Source organism: Tamandua tetradactyla, chromosome 5 (genome assembly GCF_023851605.1).
Source record: "Tamandua tetradactyla isolate mTamTet1 chromosome 5, mTamTet1.pri, whole genome shotgun sequence".
Lineage (NCBI taxonomy): Eukaryota > Metazoa > Chordata > Mammalia > Pilosa > Myrmecophagidae > Tamandua > Tamandua tetradactyla.
Genome location: NC_135331.1, coordinates 10,835,483 through 10,854,961, shown reverse-complemented (window position 1 = coordinate 10,854,961; position 19,479 = coordinate 10,835,483). Strand labels below are relative to the sequence as shown.

Sequence of the window (19,479 nt, the reverse complement as noted above, 5' to 3'; positions counted from 1 at the left end):
GTATTTCCCTGGAACTCTGAGTAACTCTGTGACACCTAAGACTCAGAAATGAAGTGCTGCAGCCCTGAAAGTTAGCATAATTATATACAATAACAGTTAAAGCAACTGAAAAGGAGCTCAGGTCTCAATTAGAGATAAAAATGAAGCCACTCTGGCTGGGACTAAGGAAAATTAGAATGCAGGGGAAAAGATGATAATTTATGTACTGTAGACTTCCAACTACTGTAGGAGACCAAAGACAGAGAGATTTATATTTTATTTTATTTAATTTTTTGTATGCTGTATGGTGGGGTCACATTTCATTCTTTTTCCATGTGAGTATCCTGTTATTGCAGCACCATTTTGATGAAATTTTTTTGCTTCTTTGTACTTGTTGGTTTCTTTGTTTGGGAAGTGCATGGGCTGGGAATCGAACCCAGGTCTCCCGCATGGCAGGTGAGAATTCTACCACTGAATTACCCTCACACCCCCCAGCAGAGTGGTGTATTGTGACTAGAACCAAAATTTTCTGTAACACATAATCTAAATCAACCTGTCTGGATAGTGCATTTAAAAAGTCCAAACTCCTAGAGTCCAGAATGGGAAAGAGGCCTTGTAATTCTACATAGCTTAATGTAATACCTGGATACACCTCAGACTATGGTGGACTTATAATTAAAAAGTATTGGTAGAGTACCTTGAGGGTCCGAAGAAAAAAAAAAGGAACTGTTAAACTTTCCCATTAGGGAAACCCCATGTATCCTCTCAACACTTGGGGTCTCCCAAGAATATAGGCCAAGCCCTTGATTTTAAGGCTTGCCCTTATAAAATTTATTTCTGGAGCAGACAAGATAAGACTGCCTATAGCAAAGCCTAAAAGTTGCTTCCAGAAAACCTCCTCTGTTGCTCAGATGCAGCCTCTCTCTCTCTCTAAGCCCAACACAACAAGGAAAATCACTACTCTCCCCCCTACATGGGACATGACATTAAGGAGTGAAAGTCTCTCTCACTATGTGGGACAAAAAGCCCAGAAATGAGTCTGGCCCTGGTACCATGGGATCAACAATGCCTTCCTGACCAAAAAGGGGAAAAGAAGTACAATAAAATAAGGCATGAGTGGCTAAGAGAGATCAAATAGAATCAAGAGGATATTCTGGAGTCTATTCACATGCAAGCTTTAGTTAGATAGTGCTAATTGCCATGGACTGCTAAATCCCAAACAACATCATTCCTGTTAATTCTTTTTATTTTTAAACAATTCTTATTATGAAATATAACATATATACAAAAAAACAATAAATTTCAAAGTACATTGTAATATACAACTACAGAACAGATTTCAAAGTTTGGTATGGGTTATTGTTTCACAATTTCAGGTTTTTATTTTAGCTGCTCCAAGACACTAAAAGATATATTAATATAATGATTCAGCAACCATATTCATTTGATAAATCCTATCTTCTCCGTTATAACTCCTCCTTCTCCTTTGATCCTTCTTTCAATCTTTAGGGGGGATTTGGGCTCTGCCCTTTCTAACTTTTTCATGTTGAAAAGGGGTACCAGTAACATGGGATAGGGGGATGGAATAGTTGATGTTCCTGGAGAGGCTGGCCCCTCTGGGTTTCAGGACTTATCTGGCCTAGGAACCAAACTTGAGGTTGTAGGTTTCTAGAAAGTAATCTTAGTACCTGCAACTTTTGTAGAATTTCAGATAGAGCCTGTATTAGCTTGTTAAGCTGCTGGAATGTAATTTATCAGAAATGGAATGGCTTTTAAAATAGGGATTTGATAAGTCACAAGTTTACAATTCTAAGTAAGCCTATAAAAATATCCAAACTAAGGCATCCAGGGAAAGATACCTGAATTCAAGAAAGGCCAATGGGTCTGGAACACCTCCGTCCACTGGGAAGGCACGTGGTTGGCATCTGCTGGTCCCTTGCTCCCAGGAACCATTGCTTTCAGCCTCTGTTTCCTGTGGAGGTTCCTCACTTAGCATCTGTGGGCCTTCACTTATCTCCTCTGGGATACAACTCTGGGTTCTGGCCTGCTTAGCATCTTATGGGAAGGCACACAGCAATGTCTGCTGGGTCCCACATCTCCAAACATCCATGTCTCTGTTCTGAGTGCTCTCCAAAAAGTTTCCTCTTTTAAAGGACTCAGTAAACTAATCAACACCCACCTTGAATGGGAAGAGTTACATCTCCATCTAATCAAAAGGTCACACCCACACTTGGGTGTGCCATATCCCCACAGAGATAATCTAATCAAAAGTTCCCCCCTACAGTACTGGATCAGGATTGAAAGAAATGGCTGTCCCCACAAGATTGGATCAGGATTAAAACATGGCTTTTCTGGGATACATAGTATTTTCAAACGAGCATAGAGCCCTAGGTATTCTTTAGGATCAACAGGAATGGTGTTAGCTAGGGTTTGGCAAACCATGGTAATTAGCAATATCTAGCTAAAACTTGTGTATGAGTAGCCTCCAGAATAATCTCTCAATTCTATTTGAACTCTCTTAGCCACTGATACCTTATTTTGTTAAATTTCTTTTCATGCTTTTGGTCAGAAAGGTGTTGTCAACCCCACAGTGCCAGGGCCAGGCTCCTCGCTGGGAGTCATGTCCCACATCGTCAGGAGACTTTCACCCCTGGATGTCATGTCCCACATAGGACAGAGGGCAATGATTTTCTTTAAAGAGTTGGGCTTAGACACAGAATGGCCACATCTGAGCATACTGTTAACTTTTAAGAACACCTAAGGCTTAGACTGAGACTTTATAAAAGTTTCATGTACTAAGTTTGCTTCCCTGCAACCTACAATTTCCAAAGGGTTCCTAGGCCAGATAAATCCTGAAACGCACAGGGACTAGCCTCTCCTAGTTTATCAGCCAATTACAACCCCCCATCCTTTAGTGTCATACCCCTTCTCAACATGAAAAAGTCAGAATGGGCATTGCCTAAAGATCCCTATCAATTGGGAGCAGGATCAGAGGAGGAGGAGTTATAACAGAGAAAACAGGATTTAACAAATGAGCATGACTGCTAAATCACTATACTGATATTTCTTTTAGTCTCCAGTGTTTGAGAGAAACTAGAAGGAAAAATCTCAAATAGTGGAATTATAACCTGTAACAAACTCTGCCTAAAAAGAGAAGAGCTGCACCAGATTTTTGCTCTCAGGAATTTGCATTAGAAAATTATCTCTTGAGAATAGGGAAGTCAGTAGTGAAAACTTTAACAAAAAGTATATACAGAAAAAGGCCATAGTGTGAGACATGGACAATAAGGGACCATACACAAACTAAGGTTATGAGTATGTCAATCCAGAAAGGAAGGTGACACTATAAAATAGAGAAAAGATACAAAAGTGAGAAATCTGGCTGGTGGCGGAAAGAGCAAGAGCAAGCAGCAGATAGGAAGAGATTCATTGATTCATGTTATAGGCATTGTATTAGTATCAAGAACTTGGCTCTGTCCTTTAACAGCTGTATGACCTTTGGCAAGTTCCTATCCTCTCTTTGTCTTTTTTTCACTCATTTGTTTAAAGGAAAGACCCTACCTGACGGGGTTGTTGTGAGGCCTAAATGCACTAATACATGTAATTGTGCCTGACACAACGAAAGCACTTAATAAATGTTATTACTATTATATTCATCATCATTATCTATATAGTTCCTGCTACTGAGGTCCCTGAAGTATCTCCGGACCAAAGGTTCTGATCATTGGGTTTCCATGTAGTTCGATGCCTTTACTGCCCTAAGTATTCTTTCAGTAAAACTCCTCATTTGGTTCAGCCTAAGTGAGTCTCTCTTCCTTGCAATACAAATAGTCAAAAAAAAGGTGGATCTTTTTTTTTTTTTTGCACATAGGCAGGCACCAGGAAATGAACAAGGTGGATGTTTTTATAGGTAGATTTTTTTTTAAAGCCTCTAATATATTATTTTTTGCAATAATGAAAACATTTAAAATGTAAGTGTATTTAATAAGAAATCTATTTATAAATGCAGATTTATTAGCTTTTAACAGGGAGAAATTTTATCATCACCAGAAATACATATACTCATCCTTTTTGTTTTGAATAAGATGGCTTACTCAAAATACCACAGGAAAAAGCAGTGAATTAGAATACACTTGTGTGCCAGTTTGAAACTGTCATGTATGCCAGAAAAGCCATGTTCTTTAATCCTCATTCAATATTGCTGGGTGGGGTCTGTTTGGTTGTTTCCATGGAGATGTGACCCACCCAACTGCGGGTGGTAACTTTTGATTGGATGGTTTCCATGGAGATGTGTCTCCACCTATTATTCAAGGTGGGGTTACTTACTGGAGCACTTTAAGAGGGAACCATTTCTGAAAAAGTTTCAGTACCACAGAGCCCACACAGTAAGAGACCTTTGGAGATGCAGAAGGAAAACACTTACATGGAGTCCTTATGAAATGAGAAGCCAGCAGAGAAAGCTAGCAGATATCACCATGCACCTTCCCAGCTGAAAAAGATGTTTCTGATGGCATCAGCCTTTCTTGAACATAAGTAACCTCTTGTTGGTACCTAAATTTGAACATTTTCATGGCCTTAGAACTGCAAACTTGCAATTTAAATTCCCTTTTTAAAAGTTGTTCTGTTTTGGAGGTGCAAGGGTAGTTCAGTGATAGAATTCTAGCCTGCCATGCATAAGACCCAAGTTCGATTCACGGTCAATGCACTTCCCAAAACAAGCAAGCAAAACAAAGGAGAAAAAACAAACAAAAATAAAAAAATAGTACTGCAATAATGGGCTACTCACATGGAAAAAGAATGAAATGTGACCGTGGGCATATAACATGCCAAAAAAAAAAAATGTTATTCTGTTTCTGGTATATTGCAGTCCCATGAAAACAATTCTTGACTTCCTGAGTTTGGAAATGTTGCTCAAAAATATCTTTTCTGAAATCTTTTTTTCATGACTACTCCATTTGTTTCCCCTTTCCTTATAAGTTACACAAATAATTTGTATTATATTTTTTCTATATTTGATCTTAAATTTGGTTATTTATTTATTTTAATTTCTTTACATGTTTGCTCCATCTCACCTATCAGAGTATGAACTTCAGGCAACAGGGACTTGTCTCCTGCAATTCTTTTCTGATAGCAGTGATGTGTCATGTAATAAGCAGGAGATATGAAATAGATGCTACAGAGTCAAGTCCCAACTCTCTCATGCCTTACTTGTACATTTGATAAATCACTAAATCTGTCTCAGACGCATGACATTCCTATAAAAAGGAGATGGTCTCTATTTGATTTCAAAGTCCATGCAATATTTCACTTTGGTTCTCTTAATCTGATGGATGGAATTCATGCAAAGTTTTATAGTTACATCCTCAAGTGTATGTGGTAAGCTTATATTCAAAACTAAAATTATTATATGGAAAGTGATGAAATGGCCAAGGCCACCTAATCTGGATCTGTGGAGGGAATTTACCTTCTGATAGTTTATCTTTAAAGCAGTAGTTAGAATTCGCTTCCAAGTAATGATATTTCACCACTTATCGTAAGCTACCAAAGTTTGCCCCCCAGCAAGTTCATTAGTCTAAAGTAAATTGTTACCACTCATTGGCAGACTCTGAGCTTTTACTTGGCCATAGAAGAATGTGACTTCATATTTATGGCTCTGACATGTATATGACTTAAAGCAAAAATCTCATCTGTATGCTTACACCTTATATATCATCTTTTTAGTTAAGGTGTAATGGAGAGGCTGGAGGGAACTGCCTGAAAATGTAGAGCTGTGTTCCAGTAGCCATGTTTCTTGAAGATGATTGTATAATGATATAGCTTTCACAATGTGACTGTGTGATTGTGAAAACCTTGTGTCTGATGCTCCTTTTATCTACCCTATCAATAGATGAGTAAAACATACAGATTAAAAATAAATAAATAATAAGGGGAATAAAGGTTAAAATAAATTTAGTAGATTAAAATGCTGGTGATCAGTGAGGGGGGGTATGGTATGTACGAGTTTTTTTCCTTTTTATTTCCTTCTCTGGATTGATGCAATTGTTCTGAGAGGTGATCGTGGTGATGAATATACAACTATGTGATGATATTGTGAATTATTGATTATATACCAAGAATGGAATGATCATATGGTAAGAAAGTTCGTGTTTGTATGTTGTTATGTTTAAAAAAAATTAAAAAATTAAAAAAAAAATCTCATCTGGCTTCACTTGTGGATTTCAGCTTAAACTCAGTGTTTTTCTTTCCCCCTCCCCCAATAACTTATCACTAAATAAACAGCACAAATTAAACAAAACCCCTTACAGGTCACATTTTTACTCTCTTTTGCAAAATCCTATCAATATAATAATAATAATAATACTCCGTTTTCTATAAATTGTCCAAGTAAAACATCCAGGAGTTGAACTAGTGCATATGAATGTGATAGGATACTAAAAGAATCAAAATACTTGCCTGACATTTCTGACGTAACTGTCGTAGTTCTTTTATAACTGGGGCTAGAGCTGACTTCTTTTCAGATACCAGTGAATTCAGTTTTTTCACCTGCATTTTAAACAAAAAGCATGATACCATAAAAAAAATTCAAAAGATTTAAAACACTATGCATAAAGATATTTATTACAGTGTTACACATAAAAGTAAAAAAAAAAATTAAATTACTTCAATGCTAAACAGTTGAGGAGTGATTTAGTAAATCTTGATTCCTTAATAAGATGAAATACCATTTAACTATTCAAGATGGGAATTATGGTAATTATGAAGACTGTAAACCAGCATGGAAATATTTATAATCTAACACCGAGTGAACAAAACAAATTACAAAGTTGTCTGTATAAAACTACAACCATGTTGTATTATGTAAGAATAAAACAATTTTGTGGTGTATGCAAAATACACCTAAACGTGGCTGGGGTCATATTCAAAATGCTTAATAAGCCCAAATGACATAACTAACGACCAATCAGAGTGGACCAGTCATAAAGATGAACAGGATCTTGGAGGCTTCTGCTGTGCTAAATGTTACTCTTTTTGGTAGTTAGACTGTGGGGAGATCCAGAGGCTCCTGGGGAGCCCATGTGGCCCAGGTAGCTGTGGGAGGGCACGCTGAGAATCTGGGGCTTTGGCTATTTATGAATGTATAAGGAAAAATTCAGCATTTTAATGCCTGGTGAAGTTGTACCAGTGTGTGCAGCCTTGAATATGGAAACATACTTAAGACATACAAAAAAAATGAAATAATTTGATTTATTAGGGTGATATGATTTGGGAAAATTATTTTTTATCTTAAATTTTTAAAAATGTTATATAACTTTCACATACTTAAAAAACACAAAATGCATTAACTATTAGAAGTTGAATAATCTTATGGAAAGGGGAAGAAAACGAGATTGATAAGGACAGATGAAAGAATATAAGATGAACAAACAATATGCAGAAATGACAAGTTTAAATGTTTCACTGAAAACAAAAACAAAATTAATATAAAAACATCTGTCTTCCAGCTATACAACAAAAGAAACTAAGAAAACTGTGAGATCACCATTTCAGACATATCATCCAGTGTTCGTCCTTTCATTTCATCTACTTCACTCTTCAGTGCAGATACTCTTTCTAGTTCTTCTTGGGTATAACTATATCCAGATATACCCTTTTTCTCTTCAATAGTTTGCTATAAGTAAGGAATAAAAGGGTGATCAAAACCTTGATGATTCCCATAAATGTATACAGATTTAATACATAACAATAAAGCTGTAAATAAAATAAGTTAGTTTATGCCTGCCCATGCAAAAAATAAAATAAATTAGTTTAGACACTAAAAGACAATCTTTATTAGCTTCAATGATATTACATGTCTTTATAGGCTATAAATATATACTAAATTTTACTATGGTATCTTCATAGAAGGTATTTCAAATTTTAGACTTTAGCATAATGCCATGTACATAGCACAGAACCTAAAGCATAGACTGCACTTAATAAATATTTAGTGAATGACTGAATTCTTAAGTGATCAATTATACTTACAATCATTTGCTCAACCCATATTTATTACATACCTAAATGTGCCAAGCATGGTTCTAAGCACCAGGCATGCAGCAGTGAACAAAATTCCATCCTTCACAGAGCTTACTTCTAGTGGGAGTAAACAACCAATACATACATAAACAGATAAGTGAAATGCACAGAGAGGTGAGGTGAGAATGGGATTGGAATCTTAAATAGGGTGGTTAGAGAAAGGCTTCCTGATAAGATGACATTTAAGCAAAGACCTAAGTGCAATTGCAAAAGTCCTGAGGTGGGAACATACCTGAACTGTTCAAGAAATAGCAACAAGGCCAGAGTGGCTGAAGAGTGAGAATGAGATTGGGGTAAAGAGGAGATGATATAGGGCTAAACAGATTTGCTAGGACAGTTTACATCTATAGCTCCTTTCACTCTCAAAAGTGTCTTAGTTTAGAGGGTAATTATATTTTTAGGGCAATTAAAGACCTTTAACCTATTTTAAATGAGATGGGAGGCCATTGGAGGGTTTAGAGTAGAGGAATTTTTAAATGATCACTTTAATATCTGTGCTGGCACCAGACGACAGAAGGGCAAGGATTGGATGGGGAAGCCAGTTAGAAGACTATTTCAATAATTCAAGCTAGAGATGACAGTAGCATGAATCAGAGTGGTGGCAGTGAAGGTAATGAGAAGTGGCTCTGTATATATTTTGACAGTACATCCAATAAGATATTCTGACATGTGGGATGTAAGGGGAAAATGAGGGGGAAAGAATAGCTCCAAGGTTTCCAACATAAGGAACTGATCGAATGGAGCTGCCATTTATTGACATGAGGAAGAACAGGTGGGCTTTTTGGTGTGGCAGTGGTGGTAGTGAAATCAGATGTTCAGTTTTGGACACATTAAAAATCTGAGATGTTTATTAGCCATCCAAGTGGAGATGTCAAGATGTTATATAAACAAGACTAGAATTTGAGGCAAACTACTAGGCTATAGATGTAAATTTGTGAGTAGTCAGCATAGTGAGAGTCTTGAAACCCATGAGAAAAGATAAGTGCATCAAGGGAGTGAAGGGTAGATAGAGAAGAGAGACAAGGAGTGAGCCTGGGGGACTCTAATACTTTGACCTTGAAGAAGTAATCAGCAACGGAGTCTGAAAATAATGATAGAAAGGAAGGAGAAACACCAGGAGGGTGTAATATTCTAAAAGACAAATGAAGAAAAATTTTACAGAAAAGAGTGAACAATTATGTCAAATCTGTTAATAAGTCAAGTAAATAGACTAAGAATTGATCATTGGATTTAGCAATGTCTGGAAGTTATTGGTGATCTTGACAAAGAAAATTTCCATGAATCAGTACATGTAAAAGTCTGATTGGATAAGCCTCATAGGAAAATGAGAGTAACCAAAAGTAGGGAGAGACAAGGAGAGAGGGACTAGGAGAAGACTAGTTAGATTTTGGGGCTGCTAACATGACTGGGACCTAAAGAAGAAGAGGGAATTACAGATAATTAGCCCAAAATTCTGTATACAATTTTACAAATGCAAGGTACTCCAGGAAACCAAGTGGAAATCAGCAGATGGGTTACTAAAGAGCTGAGCAAAGATTACAGCAGTCTCGTGGTGCTAGGGAGATAGAAGTTAGAATCCAAGACTTGTCATGGTGTAGGGGCCTTGTTATAAATGCTCCAGGATATCAGCTGAAACCCAAGAAAGGCTACTATCTAAGAGTAAGGGACATTTCCTAGGAGTGAAGTCTCTGCTACAGGCATGGGCTACATGGGATGGTTAGGTTCTAGTGCCAACTTGGCCAAGTGATGATGTCCAGTTGTCTGGTCAGGCAAACACTGGCCTGACTGTTACTGCAAGGATATTTCATGGCTGGTTGATAAACCAGAAGACTGGTGTATTAAATCGTCACTCAGCTGACTGCATCAGTGGTTGATTATATCTGCAATGGATGTGTCTGCGTGTCTCCCACCAATTAAATAATTGCCGAAGACTTTTAAGGAAGAAGAGAGAATTTTTGCTGGTTCTTCAGCCAGCAAGCCTCTTCTGTGGAGGTTGTCCAGACCCTTCAATGCAGCTGCCAGCTTCACAATCTGCCCTGAGGATTTTGTACTCTTTCATTTCCATGGTTACATGAGACACCATTATAAATCTCATATTTACAGACATCTCCTGTTAGTTCTGTTTCACTAGTGAACCCTGACTGATACAGGCTATATCTTAGGAGTAAGAGAAAAAATGAAATAATATCAGTTTTAACAAAATCTAAAATCAACTCTCAGATGTATCAAAGTGATCTGTCAGCATTTTCTGCCTTTCAGGAGAAAATTAAATTCTCTTTAAAGGAAGACAAATACAGCCAGAGACTCTACAAGCTAATCAATAAAAAATTCAATAAAAAATTACCAGGTAAGCCAAATAACAGGACCAAATGACTGAAAGTCAAGAGAAAAGAAATCCAGACACTCATAGGTGAATTTATCAGACAGGAACTTAAAAATATTTGTGATTAATATAATCAATGAAATAAAGGAAAAAATGTAGAATGTAACAAAAACCTGGGATATATAAAATAGAAGCAAATGAAAATTCTAGAACTGAGAAACATAATAATTATACTAAGATTCAATAAATGGACTTAATAGCAGACTGGATATAACAAATAAGGAGGATTAATGAATTTGAAGATACACAAAAAATCCAGATTGAATCACAGAGAGAAAAATTAACAGAAAATTCAACAAAAGAAAACATTAGAAACAAGGGAAATAGTGAAAAAGTCTTACATATATGTAACTGGAATTCAAGTAAGGGAGGTGGGAATGAGACAGACTAATATATGAAAAAATACTGGCTATAAACTTTTCAAATCTGACAAAGAAACCAAGTCACAGATTCAAAAAACTTTACAGACTCCAAGGAAGACAAATGAATAGAAAACCAACCTAGAAAAATCATAGTTAAACTGCTGAAAAACAAAAGACAAAGAGAAAATGTTGAAACTAGAAAATAATATACTACTTAAAAAAATAAAACACAGCAATAAAACTGACAGTTCACTTCTCAGCAAAATAATGGAAGGCAGAAGACAAGGGAATTACATTTTTAAGATGCTAAAAGAAGACAGCTGTCAATCAATACTGTTTATTTCATGAAAATGACCTTAAAATGAAGGTGGAATACACAAGAAGGAGCAGGAGAAGGAGGAGGAGAAGACGAAGGCGAAGAAGAAGGTTAACACGCTTCATTGAACCGACAAAAATAAAACACTATACCCAACAACTGCAGAATGTATATTTTTTCAAGTACACATGGAACAATGACCAAAATAGTGGTTTTTGGGGCCATAATGCAAGACTCAACAAATTTCAAAGGACTGAAATCACAAACTGTGTTCTCAAAGTGGAATTAAGCTAGAAATCAGTAACAGAAAGGTAAGCAGAAAATTCCTAAAAATTTAGAAGTTAAGTAATAACCCATGGGTCAAAGAAATCACAGTGGAAATGAGAAGATATTTTGAAGTGAACAATAATGCAGTTACTACATATCAAAGTTAAAAGCACCTGTGAGAATCCATGTTGATTCACACAGTAAATTTTTCAATCTTAAGTATACTGGCACTATTCAACAGTATGAGATACAAAAGTTTATATTGTCAGCTAAGTGGAACCACAACTGGTTGAAATTTTGTTTACCTCTATCAGATTATTGCTACTTGGTAAACCAGCATCCTGACAAAATAGCTTCCCCACAACTAGAAAAAGAAAAGAAGAAAAAAGCCAAACCAAGGAAACTCAGAGATAACTAGCATCTACAATGATTACAATTTTGCTGTTAGAGGTCTTAATCTGGGGTTAACTCTTTTCTGACAACCAAGGCACAAATAGGTAAGGAAGAAGCCTGCAGGCAAATTTTCACATAGCACCTTCCCTGGATATTTCTTTCCAAAGCTCTTTGGAAGTAACTGCTTAAAAATTTCTGGTCAACAACCATGATAGATGAATATTTTACTGTCACTGTCTTCGTATTATAATTTTACTTATTTTAACAACTAACCAAAAGAAAAACTTATTCAGAATTCAACTTCTATCAATAACCCCAAAGTCAGCACACATACAAAAGTTAGTGCTTACTGTCACATTCAAAATAAATAAATCAGCTTATTTTATATCTTTGTAATTAATCTAAGAAAATTATAATTTTATGGCTTTTCCTATAAAAACAATGACCCCAGTACAAAGCTGTAACCCACAAACTTCCTGGCATTTGTACTTATGATAGCCTAAGATATTCATTACCAGTTGATGCTGAATATTTTCATGACGTTGCTTAAGAAGTTCTTCTGTCCTCTGTAAGAGACCGAATTCAGCTTTAAATTCAGCTATTATCTGATGCTTCTTCTTGAAAACTGTACTCTTGCCTCGGAGTTTACTGACATATCGTTTAAACTGTGAAAGAACACAATATGTAATTTTATTAGTAGAAAAGTAGTTGCTAACATCATATATAGTGTTATAATTTTCTTCTTTACTGTTCAACGTGACACAGAAGTGTATAATAAGTTAATTTTATTAGAAAACTTGGAAAGAGTAATTGCTCAATTAAACACTTGTGTATGTTTTAATTTGGGGGGCCCATCTAAATAGTCTAAGTTTTTATGTAAAAGCTTTCTTTTTGACCTTTACAACTAAGGAGTAGGAAAACAGGAACTTAACCCTTTAAGAGCAAAAAGTAAACAAAAGAGAGAAGAAAAAGTAGGAGATGATGACCACAATTCTGGCTGAGGTCTTATCATGGTATATCTTAAATTCTGGTAGCAGTGCATTGTATTTATTTATTTATAGCCAACCAGAATAGCCAACACTTGTAGCCACTACCAATTATTTGAGAAATTTATTGTTAGAATATATCCTAAAAAGCATCTGAGATTTTGGGATGAAACCAATTCCAAATGTTAAAAAGCTAAGCATATTTCAAGTTGGTGGAAATTCAATGTTGTTTAATTCATCCATTTATCCATTCATGATGTCAAATTTATAAATACTCCACTCTAATTAAAAAAAAAGCATTATTAAGTAATACCAACTAGAGTTTAGAAAAATAAATGAAGTGGCCATATTATTTAAAAGAATTCATTTGATATATACTCTTTATTAGCTATTATATACTAGGCACTGTGCTAGATACTGAGGATACAACTCTAAAAAAGATACTCACAGGTCCGGCCCACATGCAGCTTAAGGAATAGGGGGTAGAAACACTGATTGATCTTTACAACCCTGGGGAATGTTACAAAGGAGAGTAGTGGCCCGAAGAATAAATAAATAATAGGAGTCTTAATCTAAGTTGGGATGGAGAAGGAAGGTGGGAAGTGGTATTTAAAAGAGGTAGATTACATATATTAACATTCTATATCTTTTTCGGTTATGTTGCTAGTTCTTCTAAACCAATGCAAATGTACTAACAAATGATGATCATGCAGCTATGTGATGATGTTAAGAATTAATGATTGCATGTGTAGAATGGTATGATCTCTAAATGTTGGGTTAATTTCTTTTTTTCTGTTAATTAAAAAAAAAAAAGAAGGGATAATTGGAGATGAAGGGATACAGACTGTACAACGGGACTGGATATAAAAACTCAGAAATGGACAGCACAATACTACCCAATTGTAATGCAATTATGTTAAAACACTGAATGAAGCTGCATGTGAGGTATAGGTTTTTTGTTTTTGTTTTTTTTGTTTTTTTTTCTTTCTATTATTGTTTTAATTCTTATTCTGTTGTCTTTTTATTTCTTTTTCTAAATCGATGCAAATGTACTAAGAAATGATGAATATGCAACTATGTGATGTTATTAAGAATTACTGATTGTACATGTACATTGAAATGATTTCTAATTGTTTTGTTAATTCTTTTTTTAATTAATAAAAAAAAAAAATTAAAAAAAAAAAAATAACAAAACCCATTAAAAAAAAAAAAAAAAAAAAAAAAAAAAAAAAGAGGTAGATTACAGCAAACTTCACAGAATAAGTTGTATTTAAGCCAAGACTGAAGGAGTAAGAAAGCACTAGATGAAGGAGGAAAGAGGGAGGAAAAGCATTCCAGAGAGATGGAATAGCACTGGGTCATTAAAGGTATTACTCAATGTAAGAAGTAAAAGCTTGAAGCAAATGTGAGAAATCTGGTGTTTCTGAAATAGAACAAAATATTTTTTATTGCTCCCTTTTATGTATCATTAATACTAATAATTTTCAGGTATTTTTTATTACATAAGATTTTTTTCTGTTTTATTAACTATTCTTTTATTAACTAAATTACAGATACATTTTTCCAATGTAAGAAGCTAGCCTACTATATTTAAATACATTAGTTCCAAACAAAAGCAAACTTCCATTTTACCTAACATGAGTTACCTAATATAAGCCTTTTTAATGCCCAGTGCTTTTTATAGCTAATTCATAAATAACTTCATAAATAAATAAAAATAACAAGCATATTATTGAAATTTTGGAAACTGGAAAAATAATTAACTTCAAAGCCATGACCCAACCCAAGCACTATTACTATGTTGGTATTTTTTTCTTCCAATTTCTAAAGCTCAACTAAGGTCATTAGCTCTAAATTGTAAGACAGTAAAATATTCTGGATACAGAATTTTAAAAATTTAGTTAATATTTTTCTCCATAAAGACTTATTTGATACCTGAGTATAAAAAGAAATTCCTTAAAAATAACAAGATTGAAAATTCGTCACAAAAATAAGAAGACTGAATTTTTTCCCATAAAAACTAGAACTCTTCCAATTCCCAGTTTAGAAATCCTTTTTAACTTGGCAAACTTTGAAAAAAAAAAAAAAATACAATGTGTTTTAGAGATAGGAAGTCAGTTTAAAATATTTTTCTATTTATGATTAAGTTAATTTTAATACTAAGGAATCTGGCACACACACAGCAAATTATCAATGGCTGGATTACAGAAACTAGTTTAGAAATTTAAGTCATTCCAATGTAACTAGAGTCTAATAACTTGCAAATTTCCCTTTTAAAAAAATAATTGAGTAAGCCTGACATACCCACAGATGCAGAATCCCTACAGTAACTATATGTTCTATTAAAAGTGTCCTGGGAAAATGCCCAAAATGAAATCAATCCTGTTCATCTGCTATCCTCTGTAATATCTAGGCCAATTTCCCCCTTCTCTATCTTGCTGTGCTCCAGAACTATTTATAAAAGCTAAAAGCAATAAATGTTTTTGGTGAAAGAACAAACCTATAAATTACTCAATGTTCTAGGCTGACTGGGTATTCTTTTATATTCATTGTACGCACCACCTAAGGAAAGGGTAGACAGGGTCAGATTAATTACAGTTCCATAGAATTATGCAACAGGGGCCATTAAAGAATGTACTTCAAGGGCTCTACTGTACCCCTGAATTAATTAGAAGAAAGAAAATTATCCATGTTTTTCTCCCATTGAAAGTGTCCTCCTATTATCATTTGGGTTTTGGGCTATTTCTTAATTTTTAATATTATCAAAAAAAAAGAACACACTGAAGCTAAATTTTCAAATTTATTATTTAAAAAATATTTTTATTAGAAAATGTTAACAAACAAACATACAAACATTCTTGGCATACAAACATTCTATTCATGGTGTACAATCAATGGCTCACAATATCATCACATAGTTGTGTATTCATCACCATCACCATTTTTTTGAACATTTGCATCACTACAGCAAAAGAAACACAAAAGAAAAAAAGAAAAAACTCATACATGCCATGCCATACCCCTTACCCGTCCCTCTCACTGACTCTTAGTATTTCAATCTACTCAATTTACTTTAACCATTATTCCTGTTTCTTTATTTTTATCCACATATATTTTTTTTTTTTTTTTTTTTTTTTTTTTAGGGAGGAAGGGAAGGAAAGACAGAGAAGGAAGGATGGATGGAAGGAAGGAAGGGAGGAAGAAAGGGAAACATTTTTAAACATTTTCTTGTTTTATTATATTTTGTTTGTTTGTTTGTTTTTTTTTTTTACATGGGCTGGGGCCGGGAATCGAACCGGGGTCCTCCGGCACGGCAGGCAAGCACTCTTGCCCGCTGAGCCACCGCGGCCCGCCCCACATATATTTTTATAAACTCTTTTTATAAACATATCAACATACAAACACGAACATTCTTACCATATGATCATTCCATTCTTGGTATATAATCAAAAACTCACAATATCATCACCATGATCAGTTTTTAGAACATTTGCATCAATTTAGAAAAAGAGATAAAAACAAAAAAGAAGAAAACTCATACATACCATACCCCTTACCCCTCCCTCTCATTTACTGCTAATATTTCCATCTACCCAATATATTTTAGCCTTTGTTTCCCCCATTTTTTCCTATATCCCTTACCACTCTCTTTCATTGATCACTAGCATTCCAATCTATTAAATTCATTTTAACATTTGTTCCCCCCATTATTTATTATCTATATTTTTTACTCGTCTATCCATACTGTAGATAAAAGGAGCATCAGACACAAGGATTTCACAATCACAGTCACACTGTAAAAGCTATATCATTATACAATTATCTTCAAGAAACATGACTACTGGAACACAGCTCTACAGTTTCAGGTACTTCCTTCTAGCCTCTCCAATACACCATAAACTGAAAAGGGGGTATCTATATAAGGTCTAAGAATAATCTCCAGGATAACCTCTTGACTCTGTATGAAATCTCTCAGCCACTGACACTTTATTTTGTCTAATTTTTCCCTTTACCCCTTTGGTCGAGCAGGCTTTCTCAATCCCTTGATGCTGGATCCTGGCTTATCCTAGGATTTCTGTCCCACATTGTCAGGGGGATTTACACCCCTGGGAGTTCATGTCCCAAGTAGCGCAGGAGGGCAATAAGTTCTCTTGCCCTGTCAGCTTAGAGAAAGAGAGGTCACATTGGAGCAACAAAAGAGGTTCTCTGGGCGTGACTCTTAGGCCTAATTTTAAGTAGGCTGAGCCTATCCTTTGCAGGGATAAGTTTCAAAGGGCTGAACCCAAAGATTGAGGGCTCGGCCTATTGACTGGGTTGTCCCCACTGCTTGCGAGAATATCAGAAATTCTCCAAATGGGGAAGTTGAATATTTCCCCCTTTCCCCCATTCTCCTAAGGAGACTTTGCAGATACTTCTTTATTCACTATCCAAATCATTCTGGGATTTATCAGGGCATCATACTAACCTGGACAAGCCAACAAAACCTCATGCCCTATTCAAGATTCCATGTACTTTATGGGCTTCAATTAAACTGACCACACAAATTAAATTAGGAAATGCACTAGCCAAAATATAAATTTTGCACCAAATAAACATCTCTCCCTATAGTCTCACACAGAAATTGAAGTTTTAAAACATGGATGATATCATTCTCTACCCAGTCTTCTGATATAACTTAGTCCTATCCAGGTAAGCTTCAACAATATTTCTACTCAATGTCTCATCACTTTTTCAACTTTTTAAACAGTTCCTGTATGGGGTACAGCTGACTTTCATAGCTTCAGAGCTCTAACTCTGAGTCTCAGATGTCACACAAATACCCAAAGTTTCTGGGGGAAGATAATGTTATAAACATCTCAATATCTGAGAATTTAGAATTAACAGCTACACCTCCTGAATATATATGACTGCTGTCAGAGCTTACAATCTAGGACCCTTTACAATATACCCCGACCTGATAACCCATGCCCTCAACTTTAGTTCACTGAATTAAAAAAAAAAATTTATTTATTAATTAAAAAAAATTAACAACAAACAAAAACATTAACATATCATTCCATTCTACATATATAATCAGTAATTCTTAATATCATCACATAGTTGCATATTCATTATTTCTTAGAGCATTTGCATCAATTTAGAAAAAGAAATAAAAAGACAACAGAAAAAGAAATAAAACGATAACAGAAAAAAAAGATTATACGTACCATACCCCTTACCCTTCGCTTTCATTTATCACTAGCATTTCAAACTAAATTTATTTTAACATTTGTTCCCCCTATTATTTATTTTTATTCCATATGTTCTACTCGTTTGTTGACAAGGTAGATAAAAGGAGCATCAGACACAAGGTTTTCACAATCACAGAGTCACATTGTGAAAGCTATATCATTGTTCAATCATCATCAAGAAACATGGCTACTGGAACACAGTTCTACATTTTCAGGCAGTTCCCTCCAGCCTCTCTACTACATCTTGAACAACAAGGTGATATCTACTTAATGCATGAGAATAACCTCCAGGATAACCTCTCGACTCTGTTTGGAATCTCTCAGCCATTGACACTTTGTCTCATTTCACTCTTCCCCCTTTTGGCCGAGAAGGTTCTCTCAATCCCTAGATGTTAAGTCTGAGCTCATTCTAGGGTTTTTCTCAATCCCTTGATGCTGAGTCTCAGCTCATTCCAGGATCTCTGTCCCATGTTGCCAGGAAGGTCCACACCCCTGGGAGTCATGTCCCACGCAGAGAGGGGGAAGGTGGTGAGACTGCTCGTCATGTTGACTGGAGAGAGAGGCCACATCTGAGCAACAAAAGAGGCTCTCTTGGGGGTGACTCTTAGGCCTAAATTTTAAGTAGACTTGACCTATCCTTTGTGGGGTTAAGTTTCATATGAACAAACCCCGAGACTGGGGGCTCAGCCTATAGCTTTGGTTGTCCACACTGCTTGTGAGAATATCAAGAATTCAACTTGGGGAAGTTGAATTTCTCCCCGTTCTCACCATTCCCCGAAGGGGGCTTTGCAAATACTTTTCCACTCACTGATCAAATCACTCTGGGATTCATCGGGGCATCACTCTGGACAAACCAAGAAAATCTCATGTCCTACCTGAGATTCCAAGTACTTATGGTGTTCAATCAAACTATGTACATAAGTTATATTAGGAAATGCTCTAGTCAAACTATAAACTTTGTAACAAATAAACATTTTTTGCTTTAGTCTCACACATAAGGTGACATTTTAAAATATTAATTACCATCTATTTTCAGCACCCTGCAATAATGACATTCCTTTGTTCTTCCTCATGCAAAAACACTTTTAAAATTTGTACATTGTACATTTCACTATTATTATACACTCTAGGCATTCCTAGATTATACCATCTCAATCTTTAACATCTATCTTTTTTTCTGATTTCATTTATGTCCCCAGCCCTCCTCCCTCTATCATTCTCACATGCAGCTTCATTCAGTATTTTAACATAATTGTATTGCAGTTAGGTAGTATTGAGTTCACTGAATTTTTTTTTTTTTTTTTTTTTTTTTTTATTAATTAAAAAAAGAATTAACAAAACAATTAGAAATCATTTCAATGTACATGTACAATCAGTAATTCTTAATAACATCACATAGTTGCATATTCATCATTTCTTAGTACATTTGCATCGATTTAGAAAAAGAAATAAAAAGACAACAGAATAAGAATTAAAACAATAATAG

At 35.2% G+C, this 19,479-nt stretch overlaps 1 protein-coding gene across 13 annotated transcripts in view; it reads right to left on the bottom strand.

The window, feature by feature from the left end:
* Positions 1 to 19,479, bottom strand: part of IFT81 (intraflagellar transport 81) — a 282,552-nt gene that overhangs the window by 44,401 nt on the left and 218,672 nt on the right. For 12 of the 13 annotated variants that reach the window (XM_077159817.1, XM_077159819.1, XM_077159810.1 and 9 more), the window contains 2 exons: positions 12,292 to 12,441; positions 7,237 to 7,648 (listed from right to left, as the gene is read on the bottom strand). In XM_077159817.1, coding sequence (XP_077015932.1) covers positions 7,499 to 7,648; positions 12,292 to 12,441 — 300 coding nt within the window. In that variant the 3' untranslated portion in view covers positions 7,237 to 7,498. Of the gene's footprint in view, positions 1 to 6,432; positions 6,523 to 7,236; positions 7,649 to 12,291; positions 12,442 to 19,479 lie in introns of those variants that run through there. The other variant, XM_077159822.1, reaches the window with a different exon arrangement.